The sequence below is a fragment of the Macrotis lagotis genome, chromosome X (assembly GCF_037893015.1).
Source record: "Macrotis lagotis isolate mMagLag1 chromosome X, bilby.v1.9.chrom.fasta, whole genome shotgun sequence".
Lineage (NCBI taxonomy): Eukaryota > Metazoa > Chordata > Mammalia > Peramelemorphia > Peramelidae > Macrotis > Macrotis lagotis.
Window position 1 is genome coordinate 169,677,694 of NC_133666.1, and position 17,246 is coordinate 169,694,939.

The 17,246-nt window shown below is 36.6% G+C and overlaps 1 protein-coding gene across 8 annotated transcripts in view; it reads left to right on the plus strand.

Annotated features, from left to right (window-relative positions):
* The window catches only part of DENND4C (DENN domain containing 4C), a 158,329-nt gene that overhangs the window by 126,506 nt on the left and 14,577 nt on the right, over positions 1–17,246 (plus strand). For all 8 annotated transcript variants that reach the window (XM_074199885.1, XM_074199889.1, XM_074199890.1 and 5 more), the window contains 6 exons: positions 691–868; positions 1,632–1,741; positions 2,782–2,957; positions 10,035–10,217; positions 13,253–13,448; positions 16,678–16,923. In XM_074199885.1, the coding sequence (XP_074055986.1) occupies positions 691–868; positions 1,632–1,741; positions 2,782–2,957; positions 10,035–10,217; positions 13,253–13,448; positions 16,678–16,923 (1,089 nt within the window). The remainder of the gene's footprint in view (positions 1–690; positions 869–1,631; positions 1,742–2,781; positions 2,958–10,034; positions 10,218–13,252; positions 13,449–16,677; positions 16,924–17,246) is intronic.

Consider the following 17,246-nt stretch of genomic DNA (forward strand, 5'->3'; position numbering starts at 1 on the left):
AAATTTGAACTCGGGTCTTCATGATTCCATGACTCCATGGTAAGAGTCCGTCTACTACAATACCTAACTGCCCCTTTGTATTGTTAATTGTACAGGCTGAAGATTTTTTTTAGTTATTAAAGGCAGTGGTTTTAATAGAAATGCTACAATTGACAGCCAGTATTCTTTTAAATTTCATATTTGAAAAATACTCAGACTGGACATTTAGCAGAAAGAAATAAGAAATTTCATTGTGGGGCGGCTAGGTGGCGCAGTGGATAAAGCACCGGCCCTGGAGTCAGGAGTACCGGGATTCAAATCCGGTCTCAGACACTTAACAATTACCTAGCTGTGTGGCCTTCGGCAAGCCACTTAACCCCATTTGCCTTGCAAAAACTAAAAAAAAAAAAAAAAAAATTCATTGTGGAAGATGAACATAAGAGAAAGTCTTTTTAGGAGAATAAGGATAGGCATAGGATAGGAAGTAAGCTTTTGATTTCACTAATACAGAAAATAGAGATGAAAACTTGTGTCTTATAACAGTTTTACCAAGGTAGAGTTGTGTCATAAAACATTTTTCTCTAAGTATCTGAGCACAAAAGGAAAAGTTTCACGCATAACAACAATTGAAAAGTTTGTGGTTTTGATAAATTTTAGTTTTTGTGATTAATGATATAAAAGTTGTATGTGTTTCTTCTGTCTTAATTGCAGGAAGAACCCAGTAGAGATTATAGCTTTCCTGCTGGTTTAGAAGATCACATTTTGGGAGATGATCTAACATCAAAAGTGTGTGTCCCAGGGCTAGTCACCAGTGAACTCACACAGAGCACCACGAGTCTTGGCAGTAGCAGCAGTGGTGGGGATGTAGGGAAATTGCACTATCCAACAGGTATGAAGGAATTAACTTTCTTTTCATGTGTCATTGGTATTTAATATAATATTATATTCTCCCTAAGATGGTAAAATCCACAGGCCAAAGCCCTGTGACCTCATGGTGTAGAGGTGATGCTGGGCTTTTGAAGGCTCTGCTAATAGAATGTACACCTTGGCAGGGTTTCAAAGGCAAGAAGGCTGAATGGATATAAGAACCTATATCATTTTTGTCTGTTTTCCTAGCACCTAACAGAGTGCCTAATGCATAATTGACTTAAGTGAATCAGTTAGTTGTATATTGTCCCAGATATGGACTATATATATCTCTTTATCCAAGGACAATCTATCTAAGTTTTATCATGAGAGGAATAGGCAAGAGATGATCCACTTCCTCTTGTTTGAAAGAACAAATTATAAAGAACAAATTGAGGGAAGTGCTCTGGAAGTTGGCAGTTTGTGATATAGATTGGTGGAAGGAATATCCACAAATCCTTAAAATAAAAATTAAAGTTTTCATAAAATACGTTTAATTGGATAAATTCCTTGATACATTGGAATATTTAGCTGCCCCATTTTAGTTTTAGGTGAAGTGAAAATGTCTATTTTTCCCCCCCACAAATTCAAGGACAACATGGGATTTTGAGTGACTATGGGATCTCTCACATAATTTGCTATTTTAATTTTAGAAAATATTTTAATGGTCAAACTGTGTTTACATTTAGAATTTTTCAATTTAATTCTTTTCTGACTGTATAATATTAATGACTGTTTCTCTGCAGGTGAAATTCCATTTACAAGAGGCATAAAGGGTCAAGACTTTGAAAAGTCAGAGCATGGATCTTCTCAAAATACCAGTATGTCCAGCATCTACCAAAATTGTGCAATGGAGGTAAAAACAAACTGCATTCTGCCAATATACTCCTGTATATTTTACAAGTAATCAAAATTGGATGAAAACCTGATTAAAATATTCTGGGTGGTGCGTGAGCACTGGCCCTGGATTCAAGAGGACTTGAGGATCTGAGTTAAAATTTGGCCTCAGACACCTAATAATTACCTAGCTGTGTGACCTTGGGCAAGTCACTTAACTCCGTTTGTCTTGCAAAAAATAAAAGGTTATCAAATGTTCTACTTTTTTAAAAAAATGTTCTACTTTTAGACTCATAAAAGGTACATGAGATAAGTTTTATTAGGAACTTGTTGAAATTCTGAACTTGGTAATAATTTTCTGCTAAAAGCATATGGAAAACTCTAGATTATTTTTTAGTTCAGTTATTTTTCATCAATGAAAGCTAAGATGGAAAGTTTAGTAGAAATTTCATAAAGCTAATAGTGCAGTAATTATATGAGGTTAGCTCATATATTGCCTTTGCAAAATAACATATTTAACAAAATAATAGATATTTACAATATACATGACTCTTTTAAGTTGACTGAAAATTAAATCAGGTACATTTGATCTAAAAAACATTAAAATCTAGTGTTCATCTGAGGAGTGACCTATTAAAAAAGATCTAATTGGAGCGACTAGGTGGCATAGTGGATAGAGCACTGGCCCTGGAGTCAGGAGTACCTGAGTTCAAATTTGACCTCAGACACTTAATAATTACCTAGCTGTGTGGCCTTGGGCAAGCCACTTAACCCCATTTGCCTTGCAAAAAAAAAAGATCTAATTGCTGATGATGTCCAAAAATAAACTACAAATGAGATTTTACATCCATACAGCTTGAGCTGTCTACATGTTATTCTTTGATGGAAAAAAGTAATCAGATAAAATCCAATTTTGTTCTTTAAATTCTGAAAAAGTGTCTTTGTTAGAGTTACTATTTTTTAAATTCTTCAATTTTATTTTTTTTCTTCAATTTTATTAAAACATTAATGTTATTGTTTTATAAGGGTTTTCAAAATTTTGTACTTCTCTACTTTCAGGTCTTGATGTCAAGTTGTTCTCAATGTAGAGCTTGTGGAGCTTTGGTTTATGATGAAGAAATTATGGCTGGATGGGCTGCAGATGATTCAAATTTGAATACCACCTGTCCATTCTGTAAAAGCAACTTCTTACCTCTTCTTAATGTGGAGTTTAAAGACTTAAGAGGTTCTGCCAGGTTAGTACATTTCTAAAAAGATCATGGAAATGGAAGGCTTCTATTAAGCAGAGGAAGGAAGGTCTTAGTATTTCCCAGTATAGTCTTAGAACTTAAAACTATTTCTTAGAAATCTCAGTATTTCTCCTTTTCAATTTGCAGTCATTTCCTTTGAATTGAGAGCACAAATATTTTAAATCTGGATATGACAAAAAAAAAATCTCATTCTGGGAATTAGTTTGAGACACTTCTGTCCCTCCAGTTATTAATCAAAGTTAGCTTTAAAAACATTGATTTCCATGAACTTCTTGTCTCTATCCACCCTATGTTAATCAGCATAAAGATAGCAGAAAGGGAAATGAATACTTAAATCTTTTAACAAAAATTATCTATAACTTCCTGCCTTCTCCCTCATGATAAGAAATAAAGATGTGAGCAATCTGTTATTGTAGGGTTTAAGTGGGCTTTTATTTTTATTGTCACTCATCTGGTTTTCACCCTTTATTCCTGGAGATTGACTTCTACCCCAGACTGTGAGGAAGCCAACATGAATTGATTTCTTGAATCAATTGTTATATTTTCAATTTCAGCATTTACACCTTGGTAATCTCTACATATTAGGGCTTGATTTTTTTCTCTAGTTGATTATCTAAACCTTAAGAAAATGATGTAGAAAATTTTAACAATGCAGATTGCAGTTAAAAGTGTGTGTGTGTGTGTGTGTGTGTGTATATACACACACACACACATATATATATATATATATATATTTTCCCTCATGAGCCCAATTGTTAAGCATTCACCAGAATACCCATACTCAATCCCATAAGTATTTAGACTCTATTGCTTTGATGATGCCCATTGCCTTGTGGTATAATTCATAGAATAAACCAGATAAATCCATCCTTTCTGGGATAATTATAGGCCATTTCTATGCATCAGTTGTGCCAGAATTTGTTAGGTTTTGGGTTTTCTCTTCTTGGATTTCAAGCAAAATCTAAATAGTGACTACTTGTTGGGTTATGTGGTTGAAGATACTCCTATTCAAGTACTGGTTGTACTAAATGACATTTAAGTTCTGTTTTAGTTCTAAAATTCAATTACATTTCTTGTTATATGCTGGGAACTATTTTCCACACCTGAAATTTTGCTGGTCTAGTGTTGATTGGCCCCTGCTGTGTAACTTCTAGTTTTAGAGTTGCCTATAACATTAAGAAGCTGAAGCACTCACCACAAATCTCAGCCTCTTTGAGCTATCACTTGAGCTCAGATCTTTTGTCTTTGAAGCCATTTCTCTTACCTGTTAGGGTAGTCCAGCAGATGAGAGCCTGCCTTCAGCTTGCAGCTCTGTGGATGGAAAAAAAGAAGATGAATATTAACACCACTAACATTGGAGCTAGGCTCAAAAAGACATGACAGTCTATAGATATGGCAGGAGAGGGAGAGGGAAGAAATTCTTTTGAACTTGAGTGATTGAAGAGAGAGTCATTTTTTTCAACAGACATGGGACACTTTGACAGAGAATCAAACTAATGGGAAAAAAAACAAATTGCATCTTGAATAGATTAAATTTGAAATGGCTTTAAGATGTTCAAATAGAGATGTCCTTCAGACATCTGGTAATGGAAAAACTTGGCCTGGATATCTCTATTTGGAAGCATCTATAGTGATTGAACCTTTAGGAATGAATGAGAACTAGGAAGGGCCCTTGTCTTTGATTTAGTCAATCAAGTATCTACCATATACCAGGATGGCTGAGTGCTGGGGACACTAATATGAAAAAGACAAACAGTCTCTACTCTCAAGGAGATCACATGTGAAGGAAAGCTGAAAAGGAAGGTAGGCCTGGGGGTGGAGATGGGAGGGAAGGTGCACGACAGGAGTAGGATGGTGAGAGGTCAGAGCACTCCAATATCCTAATAACTAGACAGGAAATGAGGAGGCATCTGTCCATCCCTCTCTCCTTACATGGAACCACTAAGAACAGAGGGAACTGAGCAGGTGAAAATACAAGACTGATTAGGTCATGGCAGCTAGGTGGTGCCATGCATAGAATACTGGCCCTAGCATTGGCTCTGGAGTCAGGAGGACCTGAGTTCAAATCCCATCTCAGATACTTAATAATTACCTGTGTGAGCTTGGGCTTAACCCCATTGCCTTGCCAAAAAAAAGAAAAAGAAAAACCATTGATTGGGTCTTATAAGACAGACTTTCCCAATGAATTTTCTGGGGGCATGGTACAGCAGCAAAATAAGCACAAAATGCATGTAAGCTAGAACATCTGCTCTAATCCCTTCATTTTAGAGATATGGAAGCTAAACTTGGGGATTTTGTGAAGTAAACAGCAGAGGTGAAATTGAATGTAGGTTCTCTGACATTCTTAGATTTAACAATAGCTGACCAATAGTAAGCATGGTGGGAGTGGGCATCCACCTTGATGCCCTACATCAGCTTTAGGAAAGATGTATTAAGTGCCAGAATATTGTGAGTATAAGGGGTGCTAAGTAAATTTACATCAAATAGGATGTGATCTTTACTCTTAATTCTTACAATCTAAAAGGGATAACATGTAAAAACATGTAAAATACAAATTATCCAATACTGTACGAGGTCCTGGGGAACACCAGAGACTTCACAGGACTTTCTTTATATATCTTACCTTGGGGGGTAGAGCCAAGATGGCGACAAGAGAGGACCATCTCTTAGGTGCGTGCTCTCACTCAAAACCTATAAGCTAGGGACTCTAACTAAATTTTCGAGAGACAGAATCCACAGAGGGATGCAGTGAGGCAGTTCTCCAACCCAAGGTAACCTGGAAAAGAGTGGAAAGGCTCGGCTCCACTTGTCGAAGGGGGTGGCCCGCCAGAGTGAAGGAACTTCAGCCTCCCAGAGGCAGCCCCAGGGCACTGGGAACCACAGCTCACAGCAGCGGAGGAGTCTCCTGAGCTGCACCCCGGGAAACACCGTGCATAACTTGGGGGACAGTGGGGGGGACCTCACGTGAAACCCAGCCCTCAGGGCACACAGTGAGAAGCATGGCCAGGGCAGCCCAGATCCAGGAACCAGAAGCCAGCAGAGCCGGTAAGCAGGAGCCCCCAGGGCATGAGCACTGAGTCCAGGGCTGGGAGTGCAAAGAGAGACTGCCAAGCTCTTTCCTCTGCCCCTGGAACAGGACTCTGGGGCTCTGACCACATTCAGATCCTGATCACAGTCTAGGCCCCCCACAAAGAACAGCAGGGCCCCCCCCCACCTCAGCCCCGTGGCAGAGGGGTGTGTTTGTGGTCATTCACAGACCAGGAGGGAGGACAGAGCCTCACACGAAGAGATCCTTGTCGGGGGGGGGGGGGGGTGTCCCAATAATACTCAAAAGCTCAGGAAGCACCCCAAAACCAGGTACAGACTGGGGAAATGAGTAAACAGAAAAAAGTGGAACACCATTGAGAAATACTTTGCCTGTGAGCCCAAGAAGCATCGAAACACTCAGTCTGAAGATGAGGAAGCACAAGCTCCTGCATCTAAAGACTGCAAGAAAAACAGAAATTGGGCTCAGGCTACAACAGAGCTCAAAAAAGACTTTGAAAATCAAATGAGGGAGTCGGAAGAAAAACTGGGAAAAGAAAGGAGAGAGATGCAGGAAAAACATGAAAATGAAGTCTGCGGCTTAGTCAAGGAGATTCAAAAAAATGATGAAGAAAATAACATGTTAAAAACCAGCATAGGTCAAATGGATAAAACAGTTCAAAAAGTTATTGAGGGGGCGGCTAGGTGGCATAGTGGATAAAGCACCAGCCTTGGAGTCAGGAGTACCTGGGTTCAAATCCAGTCTCAGACACTTAATAATTTACCTAGCTGTGTGGCCTTGGGCAAGCCACTTAACCCTGTTTGCCTTGCAAAAACCTAAAAAAAAAAAAAGTTATTGAAGAGAAGAATTCTTTAAAAAGCAGAATTGACCAGATGGAAAGAGATAAGAATACTCTCTGAGGAAAACAAATCCTTCAGAAGAATAGAACTCAGGGAGATTGCTGATTTTACAAGAAATTAGGACTCAATACTTCAAAACCAAAAGAATGAAAAATTAGAAGAAAATGTGAAACATCTCATTGAAAAAACAACAGATATGGAAAACATATTGAGGAAAGATAATTTAAAAATTATTGGAATACCTGAAAGTCATGATCAGGAAAAGAGCCTTGACATCATTTTCAAAGAATTACTACAGGAAAATTGCCCTGATATCCTAGAAGCAGAGGGCAAAATAGAAATGGAGAGAATCCACTGATCTCCCCGATAAAGAGATCCAAAAAATACCAACCCCCAGGAATATTATAGCCAAGTTCCAGAACTCCCAAGTCAAAGAGAAAATATTACAAGCAGCCAGAAGGACACAATTCAAATATCATAGAGCTGCAGTCAGGATCACACAGGACTTAGCAGCAACTACATTAAAAGCTTGTAGGGCTTGGAATATAATATACCAGAAGGCAAAAGAGCTTAAAATGCAACCGAGAATCAACTACCAGCAAAACTGAACGTCCTCTTCCAGGGAAAAAGATGGACTTTCAATGAACCAGGGGAATTTCAAATGTTCCTGTTGGAATGGCCAGAGCTGAACAGAAGGTTTGATCTTCAAATACAAGACTCAGGTGAAGCATAGAGAGTAAGTAGAGGAGAAGGGGAAAATATGAGGGACTTAATGATGATGAACTGCATGTATTCCTGTATAGAAAAATGACACTGATAATACTCATATGAACCTTCTCATTTAATAGAGCAGGTAGAGGGAGCTTTTATAGTTGAAGCACAGGAGAAAGCTAATTTGAAAATACATTGTGGTGTAAAAATGGAGTCAATAGATAAAAGGAAAATGTAATGGGAAAAGAAAAAGGAGAGGAGGAATAGGCCAAGATATTTCATATAATAAGATTTTTCTTTATTACAATGAGCTATTGCAATGATATGGAAGAGGTAAAGGCAAAGGGGAATGAGGAAATCTTCACTCTCATCAGAGGTGGCTAGGAGAGGAAACAGCATATATACTCAATGGTGTGTAGACATCTGGAGTAAGAAGGAGAGAGAGGGGGGACAGAGGGAAGGGGGGGGATGTGAGTGATGGAGGAAGAATGGTCAGATATCACACATTTCTTTTTTACTTCTTGCAAGGGGCTGGGATTGGATGGCCTGTCCAGGACCATAGGGCCAGGTGGATGCTGAACCTAAGGGGTAAAATATGGGCTAAGGGCCTCTTGGTCCCAGGGTCGGGGATCTGTCTGCTGCACCACTCAGCTACCCTACAGCAGAGACACAGTGAAAGGAGAGAGAAAATATAGTATATGGTAGTAGAGAGGTACGAATGGAAAGATTTGCGATCAGCAATGGCAACAGTGGAAAAATATGGAAGTAACTTTTTTGATGGACTTATCATAAAGAATGTGATCCACCGGACAGAGCTGGTGGTGTTGGAACACAGATTGAAGCACATTTTTTATTATTATTTGGGGGGGGGGGGGTTGCAGGGCAAATGGGGCTGGGTGGCCTGCCTGGGGCCGCACAGCTGGGTGATTGTTGAGTGTCTGAGGCCAGATTTGGACCTAGGTGCCTCTGGCCCAAGGGCCAGTGCTCTGTCTGCCACCTGGCCACCCCTACTATTATTATTATTATTACTATTTTATTTTATTTTAGGTCTTTTTGTTTGTTTTCGTAGGGCAATGGGGCTGGGGTGGCTTGCACGGGGTCACACAGCTGGGTGATTATTGGGTGTAATTTGTTTTCTCTCCCCTGTACTTTATTGATCATGTGGGTCTATATTTTGGTGGGGAGGGGGTATTATGTTTTCTCTTAAACAAGAATAATTTAGTAATGTATAAAAACTTCTTTGTACAAAATAAAAATAAGAATAAATAAATTAAAAAGAAAAAGAAAATGCCATTTATGGATGAGTTGCTTTTCCAGATCAATGTCAAGTTATAATAAGCTAAAGAAAGAGGAAGTTATTATTTTAATTATATGAATATTCAATACCTATATTATGAGGTATCACCTATGCAGGTGAGTCATACAATAAGACTAGTTGAGCAATGCCTATAGGTTTGATTTTTATGATTCCATCACAAATTTACTTTTAGATTTTGATTTTCAGAATTGTAATCAGAAGCAACCTATAAGACATATTTCGGGGTGGCTAGGTGGTGCAGTGGATAAAGCACCAGCCCTGGAGTCTAGCCATTTAACCCCATTTGCTTGCAAAAACCTTAAAAAAAAGACATATTTCTCTATTCTGAAAAATAATCCTTTCTGAGAAGTAAAATGGAATGTGGAATTAAAAAAATATATATGTATGTCTTAACCTTGGTTTTTAAGCTGTGTGGATTTTAGCAACAGTGGTGAACATGTGTATGCATTTAAGTCCCCATATGTATCTAAAATCTCTCTTTACTTCTGTCTTCTCATCCATCTCCCATCCCCTTTGCTCTAGATTGAGTTGAACAGTCATGAAAATCAGTTTCAAACCTGAACTGTCATATCCATATGCAGAAAATTAAGTAAACCAAACAGTGCCCACAGCTTTAGTTAGCATTATTCTGGGTTTAGACACATCATGCATCCATGTCTTATTTGAAAAACTAAAAATTTAAATTATCTTGACATTAGAAGTTGCCTATAGACTTTTTTTTTTTTTTTTTTTTTTTTTTTTTTTTTTTTAGTTTTTGCAAGGCTAATGGGGGTTAAGTGGCTTGCCCAAGGCCATACAGCTAGGTGTCTGAGACCAGATTTGAACCCAGGTACTCCTGACTCCAAGGCTGGTGCTTTATCCACTATGCCACCTAGCCGCCCCCCGTATAGATATTTTAAAGTCTAAATTTATTTAGTCCTTTCTACTGCTAGTCAGCTGAAAAATGTGTTTTCTTTCAGTGTAAGGAATCACCAAGAATATTGGCTAGAATTGGCCTTCCTTCCTTCCTTGTTCTTTCAAAGCTTTTCTTTCTGGCATCAACCCCTTTTACTTCCAGCAAGAGCAATGTTTGTGTTTGGTCATAAAAATGATTGTATAGCTGTAACATTGGGAGTTTTCACTTTTTCTCATTTCCCTTCCTCATGTAGCTTTCTTCTAAAGCCAAGTACCTCTGGTGACAGTTTACAAAGTGGAAGCATTCCCTTAATGACAGATCCCCCAGAACACAAACCTGTGTCTAGTCCAGCAGAACCTGACTTGATGACCTTTATGGATTTCCCGAAGAACAGCCAGATCATAACTGAAGGACCGAGTTCTGCTACTGAACCAAGGTATCCTAGATTATATAAAATGTTGTTATTAGCTCTATGTCCTTTAAAAAATTTACTCTGAAGAATCAAAAATAGTTTTAACTCTGGTTTTTAAACTTCTTTGCTTTCTATAATTTCATTCAAACCTAACTAGATGTCATAGAATCTCACAATGTCAGAGATCTAGTACCTCTCATGTTACAGATTGGGAAACAGTGACATAATTAGAAAGTGACAGAAACAGGATTTGTGTAGTGCTCCATATTGTCTCCTACCTGAACATGATTTGTCTTTTTAATATTCATTTGTAAATAGGTTCAAATTTTGTTCAGATAATCAATGGATTTGCTAGTAAGTCACAATGGCAACTACAATATATTGATTTCATGTTATGAGGTCCTCAGCATGCATATGCATTTTAGTCATAATGCATATAGTCTTTTCAGAGTGTATGTAATGTTTTTAGGTATTAAGTATACTTAATATAACCATGAGCATAATATAATACAACTAAGTAAGTTAGGGGTTTTTGGTTTGGTTTTGTTTGTTTAGTTTTTGGTTTTTGCAAGGCAATGGGGTTAAAGTAGCTTGCCCAAGGCCACACAGCTAGGTAATTATTAAGTGTCTGTGGCTGGATTTGAACCCAGGTACTCCTGACTCCAGGGCTGGTGCTCTATCCACTGCTCCACCTAGCTGCCCCAGTTTTGTTTTGTTTTTAATCAATTTTTGTTCAATTAGTAGGTAGCGTGCAAAGTCTCTGTCCTCAAAGAGTGTACATTCTAATTGGAGAGCACCATATACACATATAACTATCCACTTTAGCATTCAGTATAGAATATAAACAAAACAGACACGAGGCAGTTTTTAGAAGAGAAAATGACTTAGAAACTGGGAGTATCAAGAAAGATGCCATAAAAAGGGACACTGGAGCTAAGATTTGTTGTGCTAAGTGTTAGGAGTCCAAAGACAGCCAAACCCATGGCCCCTGCCCTCAGAGCTCATATCTAATGATAGAAATAATATTTTAAAATTGTATCTATCATGAAAATAGCAGATTGTGTGGGATTCTTATCCAAAACAGTTATCATTTTAATAGTTCCTAAATACCAGTAAAACCCTTTCTTTACGTCAACCCTTCGAATTAGATATCTGAATTTTACAGAGGAGAAACCTGAGGCCCAGAGAATGTGAAGTGATGAAGGATTTAAATTTTTTTTTTCATATTTTGGATTTTTGCAAGGGAAATGGGCTTAAGTGGCTTGCCCAAGGCCACACTGCTAGGTAATTATTAAGTGACTGAGGTCGGATTTGAACTCAGGTACTCCTGACTCCAGGGCCAGTGTGCCCCCTAAATATTCTTTCAATTCCAAATCCAGTGATCTTTCAACTCTGTAATATGGTGCTCTTTCATAGACATACATTAATTTTTTTCTTTAACTATCAAACATACCATCCTGCTCTGACCAGGTTTGTGTAAAAAAAAAAAAATAGGGGTGGCTAGGTGGTGTAGTGGATAAAGCACCAGCCCTGGAATCAGGAGTACCTGGGTTCAAATCTGGTCTCAGACACTTAATAATTACCTAGCTGTGTGGCCTTGGGCAAGCCACTTAACCCCATTTGCCTTGCAAAAACCTAACCCCCCCCCAAAAAATAAGATTTTTGTAGAGGAAATATAATTATCATAAACTAATGTTTACGTTGTTCACTTTTCTCAGTTTTTAATATGTACCTTTGAAGCAATTTTCTTAATGCTTTTTCTGTTTATTTATAATCAAACTTTTGTAATTGCATAAACCATTCTTTCTCTGTGTTTTTTAATATAAATAGTATTTTATTTTTTCCAATTATATTTAAAGATAATTTTCAACTTTGGTTTGTTGTTGGGGGGTTTTTTGGTGTATGTATTTTTTTGGTGTTTGAGGCAATGAGAGTTGATTGACTTATCCAGAGTCTTAGTAGGTGTCTTAGGTCAGATTTTGAACTTTCCTTGCTCCAGGGTTGATTCTCTATCCACTTTAGCATTCATTTTATAAGATTTTGAGTTTCAAGTTTTTCCCTCTCTTTTGTCTTCCCCAAGATGGCAAGCAGTTATGTATGTTCAGTCATTCTACATTTGTTTTAACAGTGGGAAATTAGCAAAATGTTAAATTACATGGTACCATTTAGTGACTCATATATTGTTTTAGTTAACTTTCTGGGGATCATCAGTTGTGACAAATATAATTAGTATAAATAGAGTTTTGTATTACTTGTCTAAACAAAATTTATCAATAAACTCTTTAAAAATAGGGAGCTACAAATGCAGCTTTTAAACATTTGGGAATTTGTCTATAATAAAAAAAATACAGAAAGGTTAGAAATATTGCTTCCTGGGAATGAGTATACCTTTATAGCTACAATATAGGTACAAGAATAGAAAATGAACTATAAAACTAATAATTTTTATCAAAGTAAAGTAATAGCTACCACTAAAAAAAATACTGCTAGAAAGCTACCAAAATTCAGTAAAAAAAAAAAAAAATCTGCAGAGCTAGGCAGCTGGAGGTACAATCAAAACAACTTTAAAATAGCAAATGCAACTAAAAATCTCTAGGAAACATCAGGAGTGAGGGCAGCAAGGTAATATTTGAAGTTCAGAAGGGAAAATTAGATAATTTAATTTTAAATAGTACTGGTGATTGAATTTATATTTGAAATTACTCAGAAAATAGTTGGGCATGCTTTGTTTTGTATTAGACCTTTAAATGTACTATTAATTGTTCATCAGAAGTATTTATTCATTTCAGCACCAATGACATAAAAATTTCTATAGGAAAATTCAAGTGTTTTTTATCCATTACATATAATGCTAGCATTTGGTTTTAGGTAAATTTATGCACGTTGTTTTCTGCTAGTGAACCATTTCTGCTTTTCTAGTATTGTAATGGGCATTTTTTGGATATTGCTGCACATTCCTCAGCATATAAATATGATTTTAAAGGAAGAAATGTTGGGGGCGGTTAAATCAGTTAATAATGAAAGTAGACTTTATTTGAGCATTAGTTTTTCTTTTAAAGTGTTGAGCTAAAGGATGAGAGTGGAGACTTCTCAAGTGTGAAAACTTCATCTGTAGCAAATAATTTTTCAAGTCGAGGAGTATCTTTGATTCGAAGCCACAGCGTTGGAGGTCCTTTGCAAAATATTGATTTTTCTCAACGACCTTTCCATGGCATTTCAACAGTTAGTCTGCCAAACAGTTTACAGGAAGTTGTGGTAAGTAACAGTAAATACCATGTTCTCATTAAGTATTTATGTAATTAATCCAGTATATTTTCGCATAACATAGCTCATTTGTCAGTACAACTTGTACTTCAGTCTCTAATGATTTCTGTGCCTTGAGCCCTTTAGTCTTCTTATAAAAAATTTTTTCTTCCATTTTTCCTACTTTTGAGGTAAAAATTAGTTCAATTTTTACATAGTAAAAGTTCCTTAACACATCAATTCTTTATTTTATAAAATGTTATTCAGTATAAATCAGATGTCAGGTGTAAGGTATAATTAAAGAATAGTACAAATTTATTGTACAACCTCCTTCAAACTTTGGACCTACCATTCATTTTTGAGAGTAACTAGAGTATATAAAATGTACACATTTTCACCCACTTTAAAATGGAGGAAAAAACTCTCTCTGCTCATTTGTCAGTACAACTTGTACTTCAATCTCTAATGATTTCTGTGCCTTGGGCCCTTTAGTCTTCTTATAAAAACTTTTTTTCTACCATTTTTCCTACTTTTGAGGTAAAAATTAGTTCAATTTTTACATAGTAAAAGTTCCTTAACACATCAATTCTTTATTTTATAAAATGTTATTCAATATAAATCAGATGTCAGGTGTAAGGTATAATTAAAGAATAGTACAAATTTATTGTACAACCTACTTCAAACTTTGGACCTACCATTCATTTTTGAGAGTAACTGGAGTATATAAAATGTACACATTTTACACCCACTTTAAAATGGAGGAAAAAACCTCTCTCTGCTGTGATTTCTAAATAACTTGATGGAGAAATCTTCATTCTGAAACTAGGCTTCTTACCCCAGGATTCTACAATTTTTTCTTCTTTTTTTTTTTTAATATTTTATTTATTTGTTTTCCCAACTACCTTGGAATGATTAGTTTTTACCAGTCATTTTTTGGGGGGTGGCAAGGTTTTGAGTTTTAAATTTTTTTAAGGTTTTTTGCAAGGCAAATGGGGTTAAGTGACTTGCCCAAGGCCACATAGCTAGGTAATTATTAAGTGTCTGAGACCAGATTTGAAGCCAAGTATTCCTGACTCCAGATCCAGTGCTTTATCCACTGCGCCACCTAGCTGCCCCTGAGTTTTAAATTTTTCTTCATCCCTTTCTTCCTTCTCCTTTCCCTGACAGATAGCAATCTGATATAGGCCTTACATTTATACATATTGATCATGTTGTGAAAAAAGAATCAGATTCAAACATAAGAAAAAAATTTTTTTTAAATGATATAATACATATGTTTTTGCAAGGCAATGGAGTTAAGTGGCTTGCCCACGGCCACACAGCTAAGTAATTATTAAGTGTCTGAGGCTGGATTTGAACCCAGGTACTCCTCACTCCAGGGCCAGTGCTCTATCCACTGTGCTACCTAGCTGCCCCCATATGATACCTTTTAAAAGTTGAAGATAAGCAGCTTTGGTCTTCATTTAAAATCCATGGTTCCCTATTTTCTATCAAGTCTTTAGAATTGTCTTCTGTTGTACTTTTGAAATGAGCAAATTCATCATGGTTGATCACCACCCCATGTTGTTGTTAGTGTGTATAATATTCTTCTGATTCTGCTCATTTCACTTAGCATCAATTCATGTGGGTCTTTCTAAGCTTTTCTGAAATAGTGTCTTATGATTTCTTATAGAACAATAGTGTTCCATCACATGCATATACCACAATTTACTCAACTATTCCCTAATTGATGGGCATCCCCTCAATTTCCAATTCTTTGCCACTACAAAAAAAAGCTGCTATAAATATTTTTGTACATGTAGGATTTTTACCTTTTTTTGTACTCTCTTCAGGCTACAGACCCAGTAGTGGTATTGTTGGATCAAAAGGTCTACACATGGGGAGGCTAGGTGGTGCAGTGGGGGAAGCTAGGTGGCGCAGTGGATAAAGCACTGGCCCTGGAATCAGGAGTACCTGGGTTCAAATCCGGTCTCAGACACTTAATAATTACCTAGCTGTGTGGCCTTGGGCAAGCCACTTAACCCCTGTTTGCCTTGCAAAAACCTAAAAAACAGACAAACAAAAAAAGGTCTACACATATTTATTGCCCTTTGGGCATAATTCCAAATTGCTCTCCAGAAAGGTTGGATCAATTAAAACAAGATTACAATTTCACAGAATTTATGAACTTAGATGAGAATAAAAATTTACATCTTTTCTCCCCAACTGAAATTTAGCATTTCCTTTAGTTATTTTTAAAAATTATCCTGAGAAAGGGATTATAGTCTTCACTAGAAAGGACAGTAGTTAAGAACCTCTGTTTTAAAGATTTTGACAGTGGTGGAGATTGTAGATAGAAAAGAAGGAAAAGAGAATCAGTAAAACAGAAATACATAGGAGAAAAAGTAGTTCAGATGGAAAACATAGCAATTTATTACTTCTTTGTTAAATTTATCATGAACTGAGGCGGCTAGGTGGCGCAATGGATAAAGTACCGGCCCTGGAGTCGGGAGTACCTGGGTTCGTATCCAGTCTCAGACACTTGATAATTGCCTAGCTGTGTGGCCTTGGGCAAGCCACTTAACCCCATTTCCTTTGCAAAAAATAAAAAAAAATAAAATAAAAAAATTGATAAAGCACCGGCCCTGGAGTCAGGAGTACCTGGGTTCAAATCCAGTCTCAGACACTTAATAATTACCTAGCTGTGTGGCCTTGGGCAAGCCACTTAACCTCGTCTGCCTTGCAAAAACCTAAAAAAAAAGTCTAAATTTATCATGAACTTTAAAAAAACAAACATTTTTATATGCTTTCATATGTTATCCTCCTTTTCCTCTTCTTATAATATGTTTGATAAGTTCATTTTTTAAAAATGGAAGGTTTGGGGGCAGAGTGGGTTAGAGCACCTGCTCTGGAGTCAGGAGGACCTGAGTACAAATTCTGCCTCAGACTCTTAATAATCACCTAACTGTGTGATCTTGGGCAAATCACTTAATCCCATTGCCTTGCAAATAAAATTAAAAATTAAAAAAAATTCAAATGGGAAGTTTGGCAAATACCTTTTTAAATATATTTATAAAAACTTAAACACTTAGTTTGAGCAATCATTTATTTTTGTTGAAATTTTCATATTGTATTATTTCTGAAACAAATTATTTCATTGTGCTTAATAATATAATGTATAACTGAGTTTTTATTGCTAAAATGTGCAAAATAAAGAAGTAAACAGTTTTCTATTTGCCTTTTTTTTCCCCTTCACTGTAAGGATCCTTTAGGGAAGAGACCTAACCCCTCCCCTGTTTCCGTGCCTTACTTGAGTCCTTTAGTTCTTCGTAAAGAACTTGAATCTCTGTTGGAGAATGAGGGAGATCAAGTGATTCACACATCTTCATTCATCAATCAGCATCCAATCATTTTCTGGAATCTGGTTTGGTATTTCAGACGTTTGGACCTTCCCAGCAATTTGCCAGGACTCATCCTAACATCTGAACATTGTAATAAAGGAGTACAGGTAGGTACTAACTTATTCCATCAGGCTATATTAAAAGAGACAACAATTAGTTAGTACTTAGGTAATATGAATATGAATAATATGAATTATATTTTGACCCATATAAAACCCTTTTGGAATTAGTAAAGAAATATTTATACAGCATTGAAAAAGTGGTTTATAATTACAGAATAAATATGGGTAGAGTTTATTTTTATTTTTTATTGGTCTTTCCAATATTATTCCATAAGTAAATTCCAGATTATATAAAATTGGATTTTTGTCGAAACTGTTTAAAGGAATTGATGTAGATAATAATTTAGAAGTACTTACTAGCTTTTGAT